The sequence below is a fragment of the Bombina bombina genome, chromosome 7, assembly GCF_027579735.1.
Source record: "Bombina bombina isolate aBomBom1 chromosome 7, aBomBom1.pri, whole genome shotgun sequence".
NCBI classification, from domain to species: domain Eukaryota; kingdom Metazoa; phylum Chordata; class Amphibia; order Anura; family Bombinatoridae; genus Bombina; species Bombina bombina.
This window is the reverse complement of record NC_069505.1, coordinates 170,138,354-170,156,426: the sequence shown is the minus strand read 5'-3', so window position 1 is coordinate 170,156,426 and position 18,073 is coordinate 170,138,354. Positions and strand designations below refer to the sequence as shown.

The following is an 18,073-nucleotide window of genomic DNA, read 5'->3' as shown; positions in this document are numbered from 1 at the left end:
TAGTCCTCCTAAAATGATGCCACGGACAGTGTGCTACTTGCACAATATAGCTCTGAAAAACAGACAAGCAAGTGCTTCAGACATGCCTCAAGGGTTATCAATGGAAATTTGAGTTTCTGTGACAGCTCAGACAGTGTGAAGAACGTTGCATAATGTCAACCTCTATGGATGGTGACCAAGAAAATAAAACCTTGCTTGTTTTTCGGCACAAAACTTCAAGATTAAACTTTACTAAAGAACATATAAAATAAGCATGATGGATATCGGGAGCACATTCTTTGGTCAGATGATACCAAGATAAAATAGTTTGGCTCATATGGGGTCCAGCATGTTTGGCATGAACATGGCCATCACTACTACATTGAATGCATAGTCCCAACAGTGAAGTACGGAGGTGGGAGTTACATGAGTGCAAAAGTTGTTGTGGAGATGAAATTTGTAGATGTACCATGAATATCGGTGGAAATACCAAAATACTGTTTGACAAGATGACTACCAGTCTCCAGAAGCTTGGCAGAAGAGGAATATTCTAGCATGATAATGAATCAAAGTACACTCCCAAAGAATGTTGCCTGACTTAAATCCAGTAGATCACCTTTGGGGTATTTAAAAGAGAAGAATAGAGCAACACAACCCCTCCAGCAAAGAGCAGCTGAAAAAAATTGTCTCTGAAGAATGTCAGAACATCTCTCCAGAAATTTGTGTAATACTGGTATCCTCCATGCCGAGGAGGATTGAGTCTGTTATTAAAAATAAAGGTGGACATATGACATTTTGAAAAAATAAAAGATATGAAACTTAGTACAGAAATGTGTACTAACTATTATTGCATTGAGTTCCTACTGTGGCGCCTGCATTTTTAATATAGTAAAATTAAATCTTTAAGTTCTTAAAGGAACATTAAACCCCAAATGTTTCTTTCATGATTCAGATAGAGAATACAATAACATAGCAATGCACATGGGTAAGCCAAACACACGAGGCATCTCTGTGCAGCCACCAATCAGCAGCTACTGAGCCTATCTAGACATGCTTTTCAGCAAAGGATATCAAGAGAATGAAGCAAATTAGATAATAGAAGCAAATTAGAAAGTTTTTTTTAAAACTGCATGCTCTTTCTAAATCATAAAAGAAAAAAAATGTGGGTTTTATGTCCCTTTAATGTGCACTAACATGAGCTGAAAACATGTAAAATAATTTTTGCTCTGCGCAGGTCTCCTGAGTGCTCTTTGCCTTTACTTAGCACAATCACAGAGTCTCTCTCCACAAGGCAACAAACACTCATTGAGGACAATGACTTAGGAACTATAGCCTCTAGCTGGCTGTAGTTTCCACAAAACATATTTTTGAAAACAAATTAGAATGGTTGGGGGTGACTGAAAGGTGTAAATAAAATATGCATATTTTAATTGTTTTGTTGTAATGCAGTTTTCCTCAGAAATTGTAAGGGGTTTGTTAATGTTAAGTATCACTCCAATAACCCTTTAATGTTTTGAAGCAGCAACAGAATACGGTTATGATGTATGTATTACACATCCGCCTTGACCTTTGGGGCTTCCAGCTTGTCTAAATCCTAGAGACACCTCACTAAGCATTGTAACAAACTGGTTTTGAAATCCAATAAGGAAACACTGAACACTCTCTAATCTTTAGACACTAAGATATAAAGCAGATCATTGTTTTTCTAAGATGTATTATATCTTAACAAATTCATATCTCATACCTGGAAAAAGTCTAAAATCCTTTGTATTTGCATTTGTATTTTCTCTTTTATAAAAAAAAAAAATATTGAAATAATATATAAATCTATTATGATAATTCTGTTGACCTTTTTTACCTTGTATCCCTAAAGTGATGGTAAATTTCAGACTTTAAGAATGATGCAAGGAAAAATATATTAGTGTACAAGCAAAACCACATAATTTTTTTTAAACGTTTATATATATTTTATAATAAAAGATTTATAATCCTTTTTGGTATCTTCTGTTCCTCCGCCCCACCTTCATTTCCTCTTTTGGCTGGGATGTGACATAGAAAGCAGTCGCCCCCACTCTCTACAAAGGGTTTCTAAGGGCTTTTTAAATGGCTGGACTTCAAGAGTGTCGTATGACACACACACTAATTGGATGTTCATTGGAATTGTCGTAAAATAAAAAGAATTCATCCCAGTAGGCTGGCAAAATATTGTAATAGAAGCATTACTATAGGCACGGATTTAATCCTTTTTACGCGTAGATTAAAATTTTTTACTTTTTTAACGGCAAAGATTACATTTGTGGCATTTGATTAGCTTAAGTTTACCATCACAAGTGATTTTTGTGCTCCACTTAGTAATACCAGCACAAACAAATGTGCTCTGCTATTACAAGTTAGGTGCAATGCGAAACGCGACCTTGCGTATGCATTGGGATCTATTTATATATGTGTGGACAGACATGATCCACTATAGCGAACCATGTCGCTGTAAGCTCTCAATAGCAATAACCAGCAGCCACTTGTAATGGCTGGTTATTTATGGCTCATGATAAATTAGCGCTCCACTTGTAATCTAGCCCATAAACTGTTGACTCACAGAGAGAGCTGCAGTGCATTTCTGATGTGTGAGTTATATCTCCAGACTGAATTTGAAGTCTTTGAGGCTGTGATGTTCAGGCATTAGCAAGCCTGCAACCACAGAAGTGTTGAGTTCAATCATCCCTACCCACGCTTGCTTGGTGTGATTGACATGTCCTGTTCTCACACAATTGGTTGCGTGACAGCACAGGGAGGCATTGCGCAAGTGATCTCTTGTGTAATGTTAAATTCTGACATGCAATGCTGCATCACAAGTGGCGATTAAAGGTAGATAGTTTCTCGACTTGAGAACTTGTCCACCTACAATCTTGATAAATTTTCCTTTTATGAGTATATTCAATGAAAAGCCAATTACCCAGCTGACCTTTGTAAATGAGTTTCCTGAAAATGGTCAACAGAAGTCAGTTAAACTCGACCACTTCCATTTATTTCTTAGGAGATCTGTTCTCGGAAAGTTGACTTTGAATAAGTAGAAAAACAGCTGTTTGACCATTTTTTTTAAACACACATTTGTCAAATTTCTTTTTCTCCACAGCTTGTACCAACGTCAAATATTTTTTTTAACTAATCTCATGCTTTGTTTTTAAAACTAGTAACTAAAACTTATTGTGGAAATGTGCTTAAAATGTATATATGTATTTTTAAAACTATAGCCTAAAATTAATTTAAATTTGGTTGCATTTTAACTTGAAATAAAATCATTTGTGCAATATAATTCGATTAGCACAAATGCTACTGGTAAAAGTTATTACGGTTGTCAGTGGCATACGCACATATGCTGAGAACCTGTGTACCAATATACACCATACCTGCTCAGAGAGTGAGCAGTTGGTTGTATGACACAAATTAAAGGGACATGAAACCCACAATTTTTCTTTCATGATTCATTTAGAGAATACAAATTTAAACAACTTCCCAATGTACTTCTGTTATGTAATTTGCTTTATTCTCTTGGTATCCTTTGTTGAAGAAGTAGCAATGCACTACTGGGAGCTAGCGGAATGCATTGGGTAAGCCAATAACATGAGGAATATATGTGCAGCCACCAATCAGCAGCTCCTGAGCCTATCTAGGTATCCTTTTCAATAAAGGATATCAAAAAATCAAAACAAATTAGATAATAGAAGTAAATCGGAAAGTTTAAAATCACATGTTCTGTCTGAATCATGAAAGATGAGCTTGAATACAGGTGTGCAGGGCACTCACAGCATATGTGTGTATGCTGCTGAAAAACAGTAAGAACTTTTAACAGACACATTTTTGCTAATGGAAGTATATTGCAAAACTACTTTTATTTCAAATTAAAATGCACCCGTGCATATTTTAATTTTGACCTTTCTATCTAAATATCTTATCTGATAAACATTTATGCATGAGACTTATAATTGGAAGGCTCTGAAGGCCTAAATATAGCAAGTAAATAGATGAAGATGCAACTTTAATCCCTCTCTTTAAATGTAAAGTCGTCTGACTTAAAGTCAACCTCATCTCAGTCATTTATTTGTGTAATTAGTTTGATTCAACTTGAACTGACTTGAGATATGTGAATCAGTTGTAAAAGATGGCTTTACAGCTTGACTTTGGAAAAAATATGTGGCTTGGAGATTTGTCTCCTTGGACAGTTCTTTGAATCATCTGGGCAATATGTGCTGACATCTTCAGACTTTAAATTCCAGTAATTTAGCTCACACATTCCCCAAGTGAAGATGCTAATTTAAGCATATAAAATGCTTTATGTGCACAAAGACATAACTGAATCAGGAAACATCACAAAGCCTCAAAATTAAGTTAAAAAAGAACAACTATCAACTATACAGATGTTATTCAGTGTTTCTTGGAAGTATTGGTTACAGCAATATAAGAATAAAAATAAAGATTTTGGGAAATTTGGGAAATGGATTAAACAGATATTTTTCTGCAGAAAAATGTGAATTTGTCTCTGCAGATCACTGTTCAACATATTAAAATAAGGATTCACTCTGAAAATAAACAAATTTAAAAATGTTTTAATGCCAACAAATTTCAAATGAAATATATATATATATATACAGTACTATGTGCACTGTGTGTGTGTTTTAGGTATATGTGAAAAATGCCGTTTTTTAAGGAAATTGGCAAGTAAGTTGTTCCAAATATCTTGGACCAGTTCTTCTGTGGATTTAGGCAGACTTTTGTCTCTTCATATAATCAATACAGAAAGAGAAGCGCTATGCCAGGCATGAACAAGAGCTCAATAGCCTGTTCTATGGCGAGTTACTACCTGAAAGCAGCCTCTTTTTGCCAAATTTTGCTTTTCACAAAGGAGAACTTTTCTGAAGTATATCAGTCTGGTCCCACCTAACAAGTTCAGTCCAGCCCTGAAAAATCAGGCAATCCTCCTCCTCCTATAATCCCAGACAGACTCAATGATGTTGAGATCAGGGCTCTGTGGGGGCTATACCATCACATCCAGGACTCCTTGTTCTTCTATATGCTGAAGATAGTTCTTAATGAATTTGGCTACATGTTTGCGGTTGTTGTTATGCTGCATAATAAAAAAGGGCCAATCAGATACTTCCCTGATGGAATTGCATGATGGTTAAGTATCTCCCTGTACTTCTCAGCGTTGAGGAGACCATTCATTCTGTCCGAATCCCCAACTCATTTTAGAGAAATTTAGCCCCAAACTTGCAAGGAACCTCCACCAGTCTTCTCCGTTGCCTGCAGACACTCATTCTTGTATGGCTCTCCTGCCTTTCGGTGAACAAACTGACTCATGCTACAGACAAATATTTCAGACTTTGACTTCATCAGTCAGAAACACCTGCTGCTATTTTTCTGCACCACAGTTCCTATGATTTAGTGCATAGGTGAGTCACATGAGCTTGTTTCCACGTCGGAAGTATGTTTTTTTTGGCTTTAGGTCTTCCAGGAAGACCACTTCTCCAGACAGTACATGGGTGTACCAGGGTCCTGTCAGCCGATTAAGTCAGTTCAGGATTTAACCCAACTGCTGGATATTAAAACACACGCTGGCACACTGAGAAATATCCAGGACGTGACCCACTCAGGAAACAAAATAAGCAGGATATAAGAACTTTCAAAAAAAATAGCAATTCAATATATCTTCTTGAGGACAGAATTGATTTACAGGAGATAGCGTTCCTTTCTCAGGGAAATTGACACAAACCAAAATAATGTCCCTTTAAGCAGGTTATCAGAGAACAAATAATAATGTTTCTTTCTTGAGGATTTGTAACAAACAAATAATGTTCCTTTAAGCAGGTTGTTAGAAAACAAAAGTTAAAGTTCCTTTATGCAGGATTGTCAGCAAACAAATGATTATGTCCTTATTAGCAGGATTAAAGCAAGCAAAGATAAAGTCCCTTTAAGCAGGTGTCCGCAAACAAATGTTAAAGTCCCTTTAAGCAGGATTGTCAGCAAACAAATGATTATGTCCTTATTAGCAGGATTAAAGCAAGCAAAGATAAAGTCCCTTTAAGCAGGTGTTCACAAACAAATGTTAATGTCCCTTGAAGCAGGATTGTCAGCAAACAAATGTTATGTCCTTATTAGCAGGATTAGCAAGCAAACAGAGGATACGTTTCTTTTTAAGCAGGATTGAAAGCAAACAAGAAATAAAGTCCTCTTAAGCAGGTTCATAAGCTAAAGATTAGTAGGCAAGAGATATAGGCCAAACAAGGTCATGAGGGATAGGTTCAGACTCCAAAAATATAACTCACATAGGTAGGGTCCGGCAGAAGCGAACAAACGGGCCCCGAGTAAATCTCCCGCCGAGATTTAAAGGCAGAGAGAGGCCGTTACGTCACAGGGGCTGTCAGAGAATGCGTCACGTTGCCTAGCAACGTGACGTAGGAACCAGAAGAGATCCGGGAGCCGCGGCGACACGGCGATGAACGGTGAATACATGACATCACCCCCCCCTCAAGGACCCCTCCGGGGGACAGGACCAGGCCTAGTAGGGTGGAACTTGTGAAAGGCCTTAATTAAGGCAGGGGCACGCACCTGCCGGGCAGGTTCCCAGGATCGTTCTGTAACAGGATAACCTTTCCAATGAATGAGATAATACAGTTTCTTACCACGAAGTTTGGAATCCAGGATGTGACTGACCTCAAATTCAGGTTGGCCATGAATCAAAAGAGGTGGAGGTTTGAGCAGAGGTTTAGAATACCTATTAGATAATACAGGTTTCAAAAGAGATACGTGAAATACCGGATGGGCTTTGAGGGTCTTGGGCAGAGCAATTCGGTAAGCAGTAGGACATACTTGACCCAGTATTCGGAAAGGACCCACATATCGTGGTCCCAATTTGGTGGAAGGCTGTTTGAGGCGAAGATGACGTGAAGAAACCCAAACCTTATCGCCAGGCCGATATTTGGGAGCCCTCCGTCGCCGAAGATCAGAATAGAACTTATAACGTTCAGAAGCCTTGGAAAGAAGAAGGCGTATCTTCTTCCAATGACGAGTTAACCTCCTGGCGGATAGATCAGAAGCAGGATTTTCAGTGGAAGAGGTGTGTAGAGGAAACGTTCTGGGTTGAAATCCATAGGCTGCATGAAAAGGAGAGGTCCGAAGAGAGGAGTTGTAACGTGTGTTATGAGCCAATTCTGCTAGTGGAAGGTAACCAGTCCAATTAGAATGATGATGATCCACATAATGCCTCAAATAAGTTTCAAGGCACTGGTTAACCCTTTCGGTTTGGCCATTAGACTCCGGATGATGTGAAGTAGACAAAGAGATAGTTGTTCCAAAGTGTTTGCAGAGTGATCTCCAAAACCGAGAAACAAATTGTACTCCTCTATCCGAAACAATGTTCAGAGGGAAGCCATGTAATCTCACAATGTGTAAGAGAAAAAGTTCGGAAAGTCTTTTGGCAGATGGTAAACCAGGTAAAGGAATGAAGTGAGCTGTCTTAGTGAACCTGTCAACAACCACCCAGATAGTGTTGTTTCCAGCTGAAAGAGGAAGATCGGTAATAAAATCCATGGATAAATGGGTCCAAGGCTGATGAGGAATGGGTAACGGTTGAAGCAAACCGGAGGGAAGTTGACGAGGAGTCTTATTGCTGGCACACTGTGTACATACTGAGACATAATCTGTAACATCTTGAGACAGAGTAGGCCACCAGACATGCTGCTTGAGCCTTCGAGCGGTGTTACTGATGCCAGGATGTCCAGAGAGAGGACTGTCGTGAGCCCAATATAGAATCTTGGAACGAAGACGTTTAGGAACAAAGAGTAGGCCATCAGGAGGTTTGCAAGACAAAGGAAGATCCTTTTGAGCAGATTGTAAATCATGTAACCACGAGGTTGATAACTGGGCTAAGACTTTATGAGGTTGAAGTATGGTACCAGATTCAGGAGTTGAAGTATCTTGAAATTGTCTGGAAAGGGCGTCAGCCTTGATGTTCTTAGAACCGGGAATATAAGACAGATTGTAATGAAAACGTGAGAAGAACAAAGACCAACGTGCTTGTCTGGAGTTCAGTCGTTTGGCCGTTTGAAGATAGAGAAGGTTTTTATGATCTGTGAGTATAGTAAACGGCAAAGAAGTGCCTTCCAACCAATGCCTCCATTCATCCAGTGCCATTTTAATAGCAAATAACTCCTTATTACCTACATCATAATTTAATTCAGAAGGAGAAAATTTCTTGGAGAAGAATCCCACAGGGTGGATCTTTCCTGTGTCAGGTATACGTTGGGAAAGAACAGCCCCAGCAGCAACTGAAGAAGCATCCACTTCAAGAATAAATTGAAAATCCGGATTTGGGTGACGCAGGATAGGTGCAGAAGAGAAAGCTTTTTTGAGAGAATCAAAAGCTTCAACAGCTTCAGGAGGCCAATCTTTACAGTTTTGTCCTTTCCTGGTGAGAGACGAAAGAGGTGACGTTATAGTAGCAAAACCTTTGATGAATTTCCTGTAATAACTGGCAAATCCCAGGAAACGTTGCAGAGCTTTAAGAGAATCAGGTTTAGGCCACTCCAAAATGGCAGAGAGTTTAGTTGGATCCATTTCAAATCCTGATTCAGAGATTACATATCCCAAAAAAGGAATGGACCTTTGATGAAAAGAACATTTCTCCAGTTTGGCAAATAGATGGTTATCTCTTAAACGTTGAAGTACTTTCCTGACGTGATGTATATGATCTTGGTAGTTTTGAGAAAAAATTAATATATCGTCAAGGTAAATGATAACAAAAATATTCAAGAAATCCCGAAAAATCTCATTCACGAAGTGTTGAAAAACAGCAGGGGCATTACACAGCCCAAACGGCATGACAAGATACTCATAATGCCCAAATCGAGTGTTAAAGGCTGTCTTCCACTCATCACCCTTGCGCATACGGATAAGATTGTATGCTCCACGGAGATCGAGCTTGGTAAAAATGGTGGAACCTTGAAGATATGTGAATAATTCAGGTATTAGGGGTAAAGGATAACTGTTCTTGATGGTAATTTGATTTAACCCTCTGTAATCGATACAAGGTCGCAGTCCGCCATCCTTCTTTCCCACAAAGAAGAACCCAGCCCCTACAGGAGAAGAGGAGGGTCGAATGAATCCTCTGGCCAAATTATCTTTGATATATTCTTCCAAGGCTACATTTTCAGGCCTAGAAAGTGGATAAGTTTTGCCTCGAGGAAAAGGAGCTCCAGGGAGAAGATCAATAGGGCAATCAAATGAACGATGAGGAGGAAGACGTTCTGCTTCTTTTTTAGAAAAGACATCGACAAAATCTTGATACTGCGTAGGTAGAGGACCAGAAGAGTCGGTAGTAAGAGAAATAGTGAGTGGTATTTTAGTAAGTGGTTGAAGACAGTTAGTATGGCAAGATAATCCCCAGGAAGTGAGTTCACCATGGGTCCAAGAAAAGGTAGGATTATGCAACTGAAGCCAAGGAAGACCCAGGATTATGGGAAATTGAGGAGTAGTAATCACATCAAAACATATCCTCTCACAATGAAGTACTCCGACAGAAAAAAGTATGGGTATAGTAGTAAACTGGATGAGTCCGGAACCCAAAGGATCTCCACTAACAGTAGAGATGGAAACTGAAAACTTCTTTCTTATTAAGGGAATAGTGTGAGTAGATACAAAAGTGGAGTCAATGAACACTCCTCCAGCACCAGAATCAATAAGAGCTTGGGTATGAATCTTGTTATCGCCCAATTGAAGGGTTACAGGAACAAAGAGTTTATTATAGAGGGAATGAACTTGTTTTTGGCTTAACTTAGTTCCCTGGACAGAAGTTAAGCCCTGGCTTTTACTGGCCTGGTAGGACAATCCCTTAATAAATGCCCTTTAAGGCCACAGTATAGACACAGGCCAAGAGAACGTCTTCTCAAACGCTCAGTTTCGGTTAATTTTATGGTTCCCACTTCCATAGGTTCAGCTTGATCAGGGGAAGGAGAGGCAGTTGTTACCGGGTTAGAAAAACGAGGCGCCAGACGAAAAGGAGTTCGAGTTGAGGACCTCTGATTTCTTTCTCTTTCTTGTTGGCGTTCACGATATCTAGAATCAAGACTGATGCAAAGATTTATTAAGGCTTCTAGGGAGTCTGGAAGTTCCCGATACACCAATTCATCTTTGAGACGCTCTGAAAGTCCTTTGCGAAAAGCTGCTCTAAGAGCTCCCTGATTCCAAGTAGTTTCAGATGCAAGAGTGCGGAACTCAATGGCATATTGAGACACTGGTTGAGCACCCTGACGTAGGTCTAATAGAGAAGCTTCAGCAGCGGAAGTCCTTCCAGGTTTGTCAAACACATTGGAAAAAACAGAAAGAAAAGCATCCACATCCTGAAGTATAAGATCATCTTTTTCTAACAGAGGTGATACCCAGGCCAAAGCTCTTCCTTTCATTAAGGAAATAAGGAATGTAATCCGAGATGAGGGAGTAGCAAAAAGGGTAGGACTGTTACGAAAGTGAAGTCGACATTGATTCAGAAATCCCCTACAGTCTTCAGGATTCCCATCATATTTATCTGGAAGAGGAATCCTAGGACTCAAATGTCCTTGTGATTGGTTGATGGGAATAGGAGGGGGAGATGCCTCAATATTAGGATTGGGAGGGATAGGAGCAACCAAGCTCTGTAATAATGTAGTGATTTGATCCAGCTTAGTATCCAAGGATTGCAAGTGGGTAGCATGAGATCCCAATAATTGTCCCTGGTGAGTCACGGCCATGGATAATTCAGTGGGGTCCATTTATGGCCCGTTTGTAATGTCAGCCGATTAAGTCAGTTCAGGATTTAACCCAACTGCTAGCGTGGATATTAAAACACACGCTGGCACACTGAGAAATATCCAGGACGTGACCCACTCAGGAAACAAAATAAGCAGGATATAAGAACTTTCAAAAAAAAATAGCAATTCAATATATCTTCTTGAGGACAGAATTGATTTACAGGAGATAGCGTTCCTTTCTCAGGGAAATTGACACAAACCAAAATAATGTCCCTTTAAGCAGGTTATCAGAGAACAAATAATAATGTTTCTTTCTTGAGGATTTGTAACAAACAAATAATGTTCCTTTAAGCAGGTTGTTAGAAAACAAAAGTTAAAGTTCCTTTATGCAGGATTGTCAGCAAACAAATGATTATGTCCTTATTAGCAGGATTAAAGCAAGCAAAGATAAAGTCCCTTTAAGCAGGTGTCCGCAAACAAATGTTAAAGTCCCTTTAAGCAGGATTGTCAGCAAACAAATGATTATGTCCTTATTAGCAGGATTAAAGCAAGCAAAGATAAAGTCCCTTTAAGCAGGTGTTCACAAACAAATGTTAATGTCCCTTGAAGCAGGATTGTCAGCAAACAAATGTTATGTCCTTATTAGCAGGATTAGCAAGCAAACAGAGGATACGTTTCTTTTTAAGCAGGATTGAAAGCAAACAAGAAATAAAGTCCTCTTAAGCAGGTTCATAAGCTAAAGATTAGTAGGCAAGAGATATAGGCCAAACAAGGTCATGAGGGATAGGTTCAGACTCCAAAAATATAACTCACATAGGTAGGGTCCGGCAGAAGCGAACAAACGGGCCCCGAGTAAATCTCCCGCCGAGATTTAAAGGCAGAGAGAGGCCGTTACGTCACAGGGGCTGTCAGAGAATGCGTCACGTTGCCTAGCAACGTGACGTAGGAACCAGAAGAGATCCGGGAGCAGCGGCGACACGGCGATGAACGGTGAATACATGACAGGTCCCACTGGTTACTGACAATTTTGAGCTGATGGCCCTGCTGGACATCTTCCAATTGTAAAGGGAAGTAAGCATGATATCTTTTCATCTGCTTCCCTAAGTTTCCTTGGGTGTCCACTGCATCTACGGTCCTCAATGTTGCCAATTTCTTTGTGCTTTTTCAAAAGAGCTTGGACAGCACATTTGAAACCCATGTCTGCCTTTTAATTTTTGACTGGGAGAGACAGTGTTGATGCACTATAACTACCTTGTGTGTTGTTGCTCTGCTCATTCTTGCCATGGTGTATGACTTTTGACTTTAAACTGTCTGAAGCATTTTCACCTTGTTAACAGAGTTTGTCTGTTCCTCACCCAGTTGTATTCATCTTACACAGCTGTTTCTGTTTCAGTTATTGATTAAATTTCAACCTACATATTCAATGTTGATCTTTAGTACCTGTTTGGCATACATATTTAATCATGTACCTGATTATATGCCTAAAAAATCCCTGAATTTGTGCAAGTGTACATAAAAGATTTGATGCTGTTTTCAAAGGCAAACACCAAACATTGATTTGATTTTTCTTCCTTTTACTCAAATTGCATTTTTTTAATAGATAAAAACATTTCTATTTTAAAAGTATTCTTACTTTAAAGCCTTTTTTCACATCTGGCTTAAACTTTTGCACTGTACTATATAATATATATATATGTAGATATGTGTGCACATGTAGAGGAGTAGCATGGGATTACCTTCACACGACCGTGTCCTGCAAATAAACAGCTGGGATAACATGCAGTCCAACTAAAAGCTCTCCAAAATCCATGGCATATACACAGGGACGGAATGGGACCAAAAATGGGCCCGGACATTTTAAAGGTAGAGCAGCCAACTTCCCACGCTTTTTGTTATTTAACCATACCTCAAAAATGAACTAAAGTACTAGTTTGATTTACAAAAACATTAAAATAGTAAAAAATCCAATTTAAAATAAAAAAAGCAAAACAGTTCACATTTAAAGAAAGAATAACCGCTTATTGCTTATTAGATTGTGTAGTCACATTCATTAAAAATAGCAGGCATCTGAGCACTTGCACTTGTCATCACACATAAGCTTCAGAGAGAAGAAACACACAAAGATATCCACAGACATTCAACACCTGCACACAGAAGACACCCACAGACAGTCAATCATACAAAGACAGGCACCCACAGGCATCAAAAGGCATCCCCAAGAAGATTTGCTTCTCTGTAACTGGCTCACAGACACAGCAAGGCAGTAAGAGACAGGGCAGGTTTGTCCCTACATCATGCACAAATAATAATGCTGGTGGCTGGGTAGAGCTAAGGCAACTGGCCCTGGCCAACTGGGCAAATGCCCTGTATGCTCTATGTCCAATCAGGGCCGGCAAAGAAACACATTACTCAGTTAAATAAAGTACAGGATGGCAGTGTTGCTGCCCATAGGCATTAGGCTGGATAAAATTTATTCAGAACATTATGGATTTTAATCGGAATTGTTGGTAACTGAAATAAGCTACATAGTTTTTGTTTCTGTACCATGGCTGTTATCTGTATGCTCAGTGCACAATTAGTACTAATTCTAGATATTTTGTAACAGCGACAATATTTACCAAATGACTTCGCAGTTGGAATGCATGACGTGGAATCAGATGAATTTGGGAACTTCTCTTAAGAGGTAAGATTATGTTGCTATTTTTAGCTATTTTGCTTTATTTGCATTTCTTTGAACAAAATGATCTGTGTCAGAGAAATAAAACGATAGTGTAATAAACATAAGCAAATATTTATCTTTCTTAGCAAATTGCTCAGCTATGAACCTCTTTATTATTTATGAAACAAATTTAGTTTTTGTTCTAAACTCTAAAAGGGACAGTCTATTTAAAAATGTTATTATTTAAAAAGATAGATAATTACTTTATTACCCATTCCCCAGTTTGTATAACCAACATTGTTATATTAATATACTTTTTTTACCTCTCTGATTACCTTGAATCTAAGGGGTAGATTCATCATACCCCGTGCGGACATGATTCGCTATAGCGAATCATGTCCACCCTGCATCACTAAATACTGACAGCATACGCTGTCGGCCTTTAACATTGCACAAGCAGTTCTGGTGAACTGCTTGTGCAATGCCGCCCCCTGCAGAATTGCAGCCAATCGGCCGCTAGCATGGGGTGTCAACCCGATTGTGTTCGATCGGGCGGATTGATGTCAGCAGCCTCTGAAGCAGTGGACGAGTTAAGGCTCGCGTGAAAACAGAGGCATTGGGGCCGATACAGAGATTGCTAAATCGGCCCCTAAGCCTCTGCAAACTGCCCCCATATCTTTGTGCTTTTTACAAACTTGCATTTTAGCCAATTAGTTCTGGTTCCTGCATAACTCCACAGGAGTGAGCAAAATGTTATCTATATGGGACACATGGACTAGCACTGTCTTGCTGTGAAAAGCTAATAAAATGAGATAAGAGGCGGTCTACAGGGGCTTAGAAACAGGCAGAGATTTAGAAGTTATAAAGTATATCAATATACCAATATTGGTTGTGCAAAGCTGCGGAATGGGTAGTAAAGGCTTTATCTATCTTTTAAAACAATAATATGTATGTGTGTATATATATATAAATATATAGAAAAGTAGGCAAGGGGAAGGCACTCACCGTTTTAAAATGTAATTCTTTATTCACAGATAAACATTTTCGTGGTTGCCCCCATCCTCAGACCAAACAAACACATAAAACACTCACCTTTTTATAAAAGAACCCATCACCAAGTGATTGTTATCAGCTGTTCCCCCTGCACGTTCGGCAAGCGCAATTGCGCATGCGCAAACATACTACGGGGCCCAGCAGAGGACAAACATAGTACACATCACAACCATCACCATGGCATAATATTACGGAGCCCATATTAATGCATATTAAGTGCCATCAGCACGATGCATTAGTGGCTATTTGGTGTATGGTTGTCAGTAAGGACTGTCAGAATATGTTGGTGCTCAGTTTGATTTTAATCGTGGGTTGTTACTGCACGGCAGGGTTAAGCTGCCATGGTGATGGTTGTGATGTGTACTATGTTTGTCCTCTGCTGGGCCCGTAGTATGTTTGCGCATGCGCAATTGCGCTTGCCGAACGTGCAGGGGGAACAGCTGATAACAATCACTTGGTGATGGGTTCTTTTATAAAAAGGTGAGTGTTTTATGTGTTCGTTTGGTCTGAGGACGGGGGCAACCCCGAAAACGTTTATCTGTGAATAAAGAATTACATTTTAAAACGGTGAGTGCCTTCCCCTTGCCTACTTTTCTATATTCTTGATTTGAAGTGCACCCCGGCTGTTGACATTGGATTAAAAGTGTGCTGGAACCCTCCCTGCATTTTATACATACATATATATATATATATATATATATATATATATATATATATATATATATATATATATATAGACAAAGTAAGTGGTAATGGGGCACTATGAAAGAAATTCTGAGGTGCTATGAATCAGAAGAGTTCAATTTAGAGTGCAACTGCAGCTTAATCCCAGGGCTTTGTATAGTGTAGTACCCAACTTCACTATGCTAGGCTAGAGAATGTTAAAATGGAAGAAATTCAGGGAGAGCGCTGTGCATACTTAAATATATATAGTCTGTTAGAAAACCTGTCATTCAAGTATTAATATACAGTACTGAAAATTGTATAGGTATCATATACACACCTATAATGTTGTTACTGTGATGTGATAAGAAATTGTATTCACAATATTAGCAATCCAATTATGCACACAATAAATAGAATAATAAAAAATTCTCTATAGTAAGAGTCCAGAATTCATAAATTTCTACTGTGAAGATACTATTGAGATATCCCCAAATGGTTAAAGTGTCTACTTACTAGACCTTACCTCAATCACATGAGGTAAGTAAGGGTGATCCAGGATAGCCTGAGTGTGGCCCAGCAAATGGTTCCTGCCGCCAGATCCGTGTAGTGTGACGTATTTTAAAACAGTTGATTCTGACAGTTGATATACACTCGTATAGTCTAAGCGAGTGTCTCTAACATACAGCTTATTTTTGGATTATTGGTTGCTTATGCGGGTTGTTCATTTCTAATTGGACCTCCATATCAATAGATGAGAGTACTGAAAAAGAGACTTAGTACGATTTGTCTCTCGATTCATTTGGCGTTATAATTAATGTGTATATTTTAAAACTATGGATACTACAGTGTATAACTATATCCATACTGTGTTTTATTGAAATTGGAAACAAAAACTTAAATTTAAAATACGTTATGCTATATGTGGGAGATTAATACGTCATGTATTCATATTTTGCCCCAACTTATAATACACCGATATCAAATTTATAAAAAATTTAATGAACATTCAATTGTGTATATAAGAGAGGGAACCTTATTTACAGGGAATATGTTTGAATAAAAACAACAGCAATAAAAATAACAGCAATAAAAATAACAGCAATAAAAATAACAACAATAATTACAATAATAATACCAACAATAGCAGGGAGGGGAAAGGGAAAAGTACAGAAACCTGGTAGTAAGGTTCATCCTAGGATGAGGGTACATTATTTTTCTTTATATATGTGTGTGTATATATATATATATATATATATATATATATAGACACACACACACACACACACCTATGTGCTGGTCTATTCCTAGACTCCCAAATCGATGCTTATGAGAGGATGTAAGCACATTCCCCAGAGATTACTATACGTTATTACACTAGAAGTTCACCCATTCTAAAAGTGAAAATAAATGGATATATTATTACTGTGTATTTGGCTAGTTAAAAAGTTTTGATAGCTTTAGTTCTTTTTACATATAAAGCGTATCCAAAGGTGGTGGTATAGATGATATTAGACTTTTTAGAAAGTCTTTGGTCTATTCTAATAATTATATGACTTATGTAAAGAAAGCTGCTAGATCTATATCTTTGTTTAGTCCCCTTGGAATTAGTGTACCTAGGTTGTGAATCCAATAGGATTCCTTTTGCCTTAATTTAAGGATACGGTCACGCCCCCTCTTGTTTTGGAGATCATGTTCCAAAACTGTCCCTTTTAAAAATGTGGGATCCATATTATGACACTTTTTATAGTGTGCTGATAGGTTGTGTGATATTGGTTATATGTTCAACCAACTGTTTCTTGTATGGGCGTGTGGTTCTACCTACATACCGCAAGTTAAAGCTACATTGAAGGACATAGACCACAAAATCTGTTTTGCAATTACACTGACTTTTTATTTCGAAATATTGGTCAAAAACTGAAGAAGCAAAAGTCTTGGTGGGTTTCGCTGAACTGTAGTGATGTGCACAGGCTTCACAATTCAGCCTGTTGCATTTAAAAAAGCACTTGGACTTCTCCCCTAGCCAATTTTGTTTTTTAGGGCTGGCTGTATTTAGATTGCTTGGGGCCAAGATACTTTTTAGATTTTTATTTTGTTTGAATACTACAGAGGGTCCCTGATCCGTCATTCTTTTTTTAAAATATGCCAGTGTTTTTGCAGAATATTTTTAATTTCTCCTGCTCCTTCATTGAATGTTGTTATAAAAGTGATCCTATTCTTGTTATGTTTTTTTTGTCGTTTTGTTTCTGTTTATTATTTCCTAGGAGTGCCTCTTGATCTAAATTTCTTTTTTTATTTTGGGCTTCTGCCAGGAGTTCTGCCAGATATTCCTTTACTCAAAACTTGTTAGTGAGTTCCTGGGCTTCCTTGTTGAAGTCCTCTAGTTTTGAGCAGTTCCTACGCACTCTTTGGTATTGCCCGTATGGAATGTTTTTTTATCCATTTTGAGTTGTGATTGCTCTTGTCTTGTAAATAGCCATTGCAATCTGTTTATTTTTTATATAGTTTTGTCAGTATTTTGTTCCCTTCATGAAAAAAGACTAGATCTAAAAAGTCGATTTCAATAGGATTGGTTTTACTCATAAACTTCAAGTTGTGATTCAGATTTGTTACAAACATTTCCAAAGTTTCCTCTGACCCTGACCAGATCATTATTATGTCGTCAATAAAACGCCCATTTTCTTGTGATTTTGTTACTGACTCTGGCCTGTTTGCTGGGCCACACTCAGGCTATCCTGGATCACCCTTACTTACCTCATACGATTTGAGTAACAACATTATAGTTTCCTGATCCATACCATACTAAAGGAAGCATTGAAGCCAGCACATCTCTTCTATAAGGATCTGGCGGCAGGAACCATTTGCTGGGCCACACTCAGGCTATCCTGGATCACCCTTACTTACCTCATACGATTGAGGTAAGGTCTAGTAAGTAGACACTTTA

General features: G+C 38.5%; 1 protein-coding gene across 3 annotated transcripts in view; it reads left to right on the top strand.

The window, feature by feature from the left end:
- Positions 1–18,073, top strand: part of WT1 (WT1 transcription factor) — a 140,716-nt gene that overhangs the window by 69,719 nt on the left and 52,924 nt on the right. For all 3 annotated transcript variants that reach the window (XM_053688916.1, XM_053688915.1, XM_053688917.1), the window contains one exon: positions 13,360–13,437. In XM_053688916.1, coding sequence (XP_053544891.1) covers positions 13,360–13,437 — 78 coding nt within the window. The remainder of the gene's footprint in view (positions 1–13,359; positions 13,438–18,073) is intronic.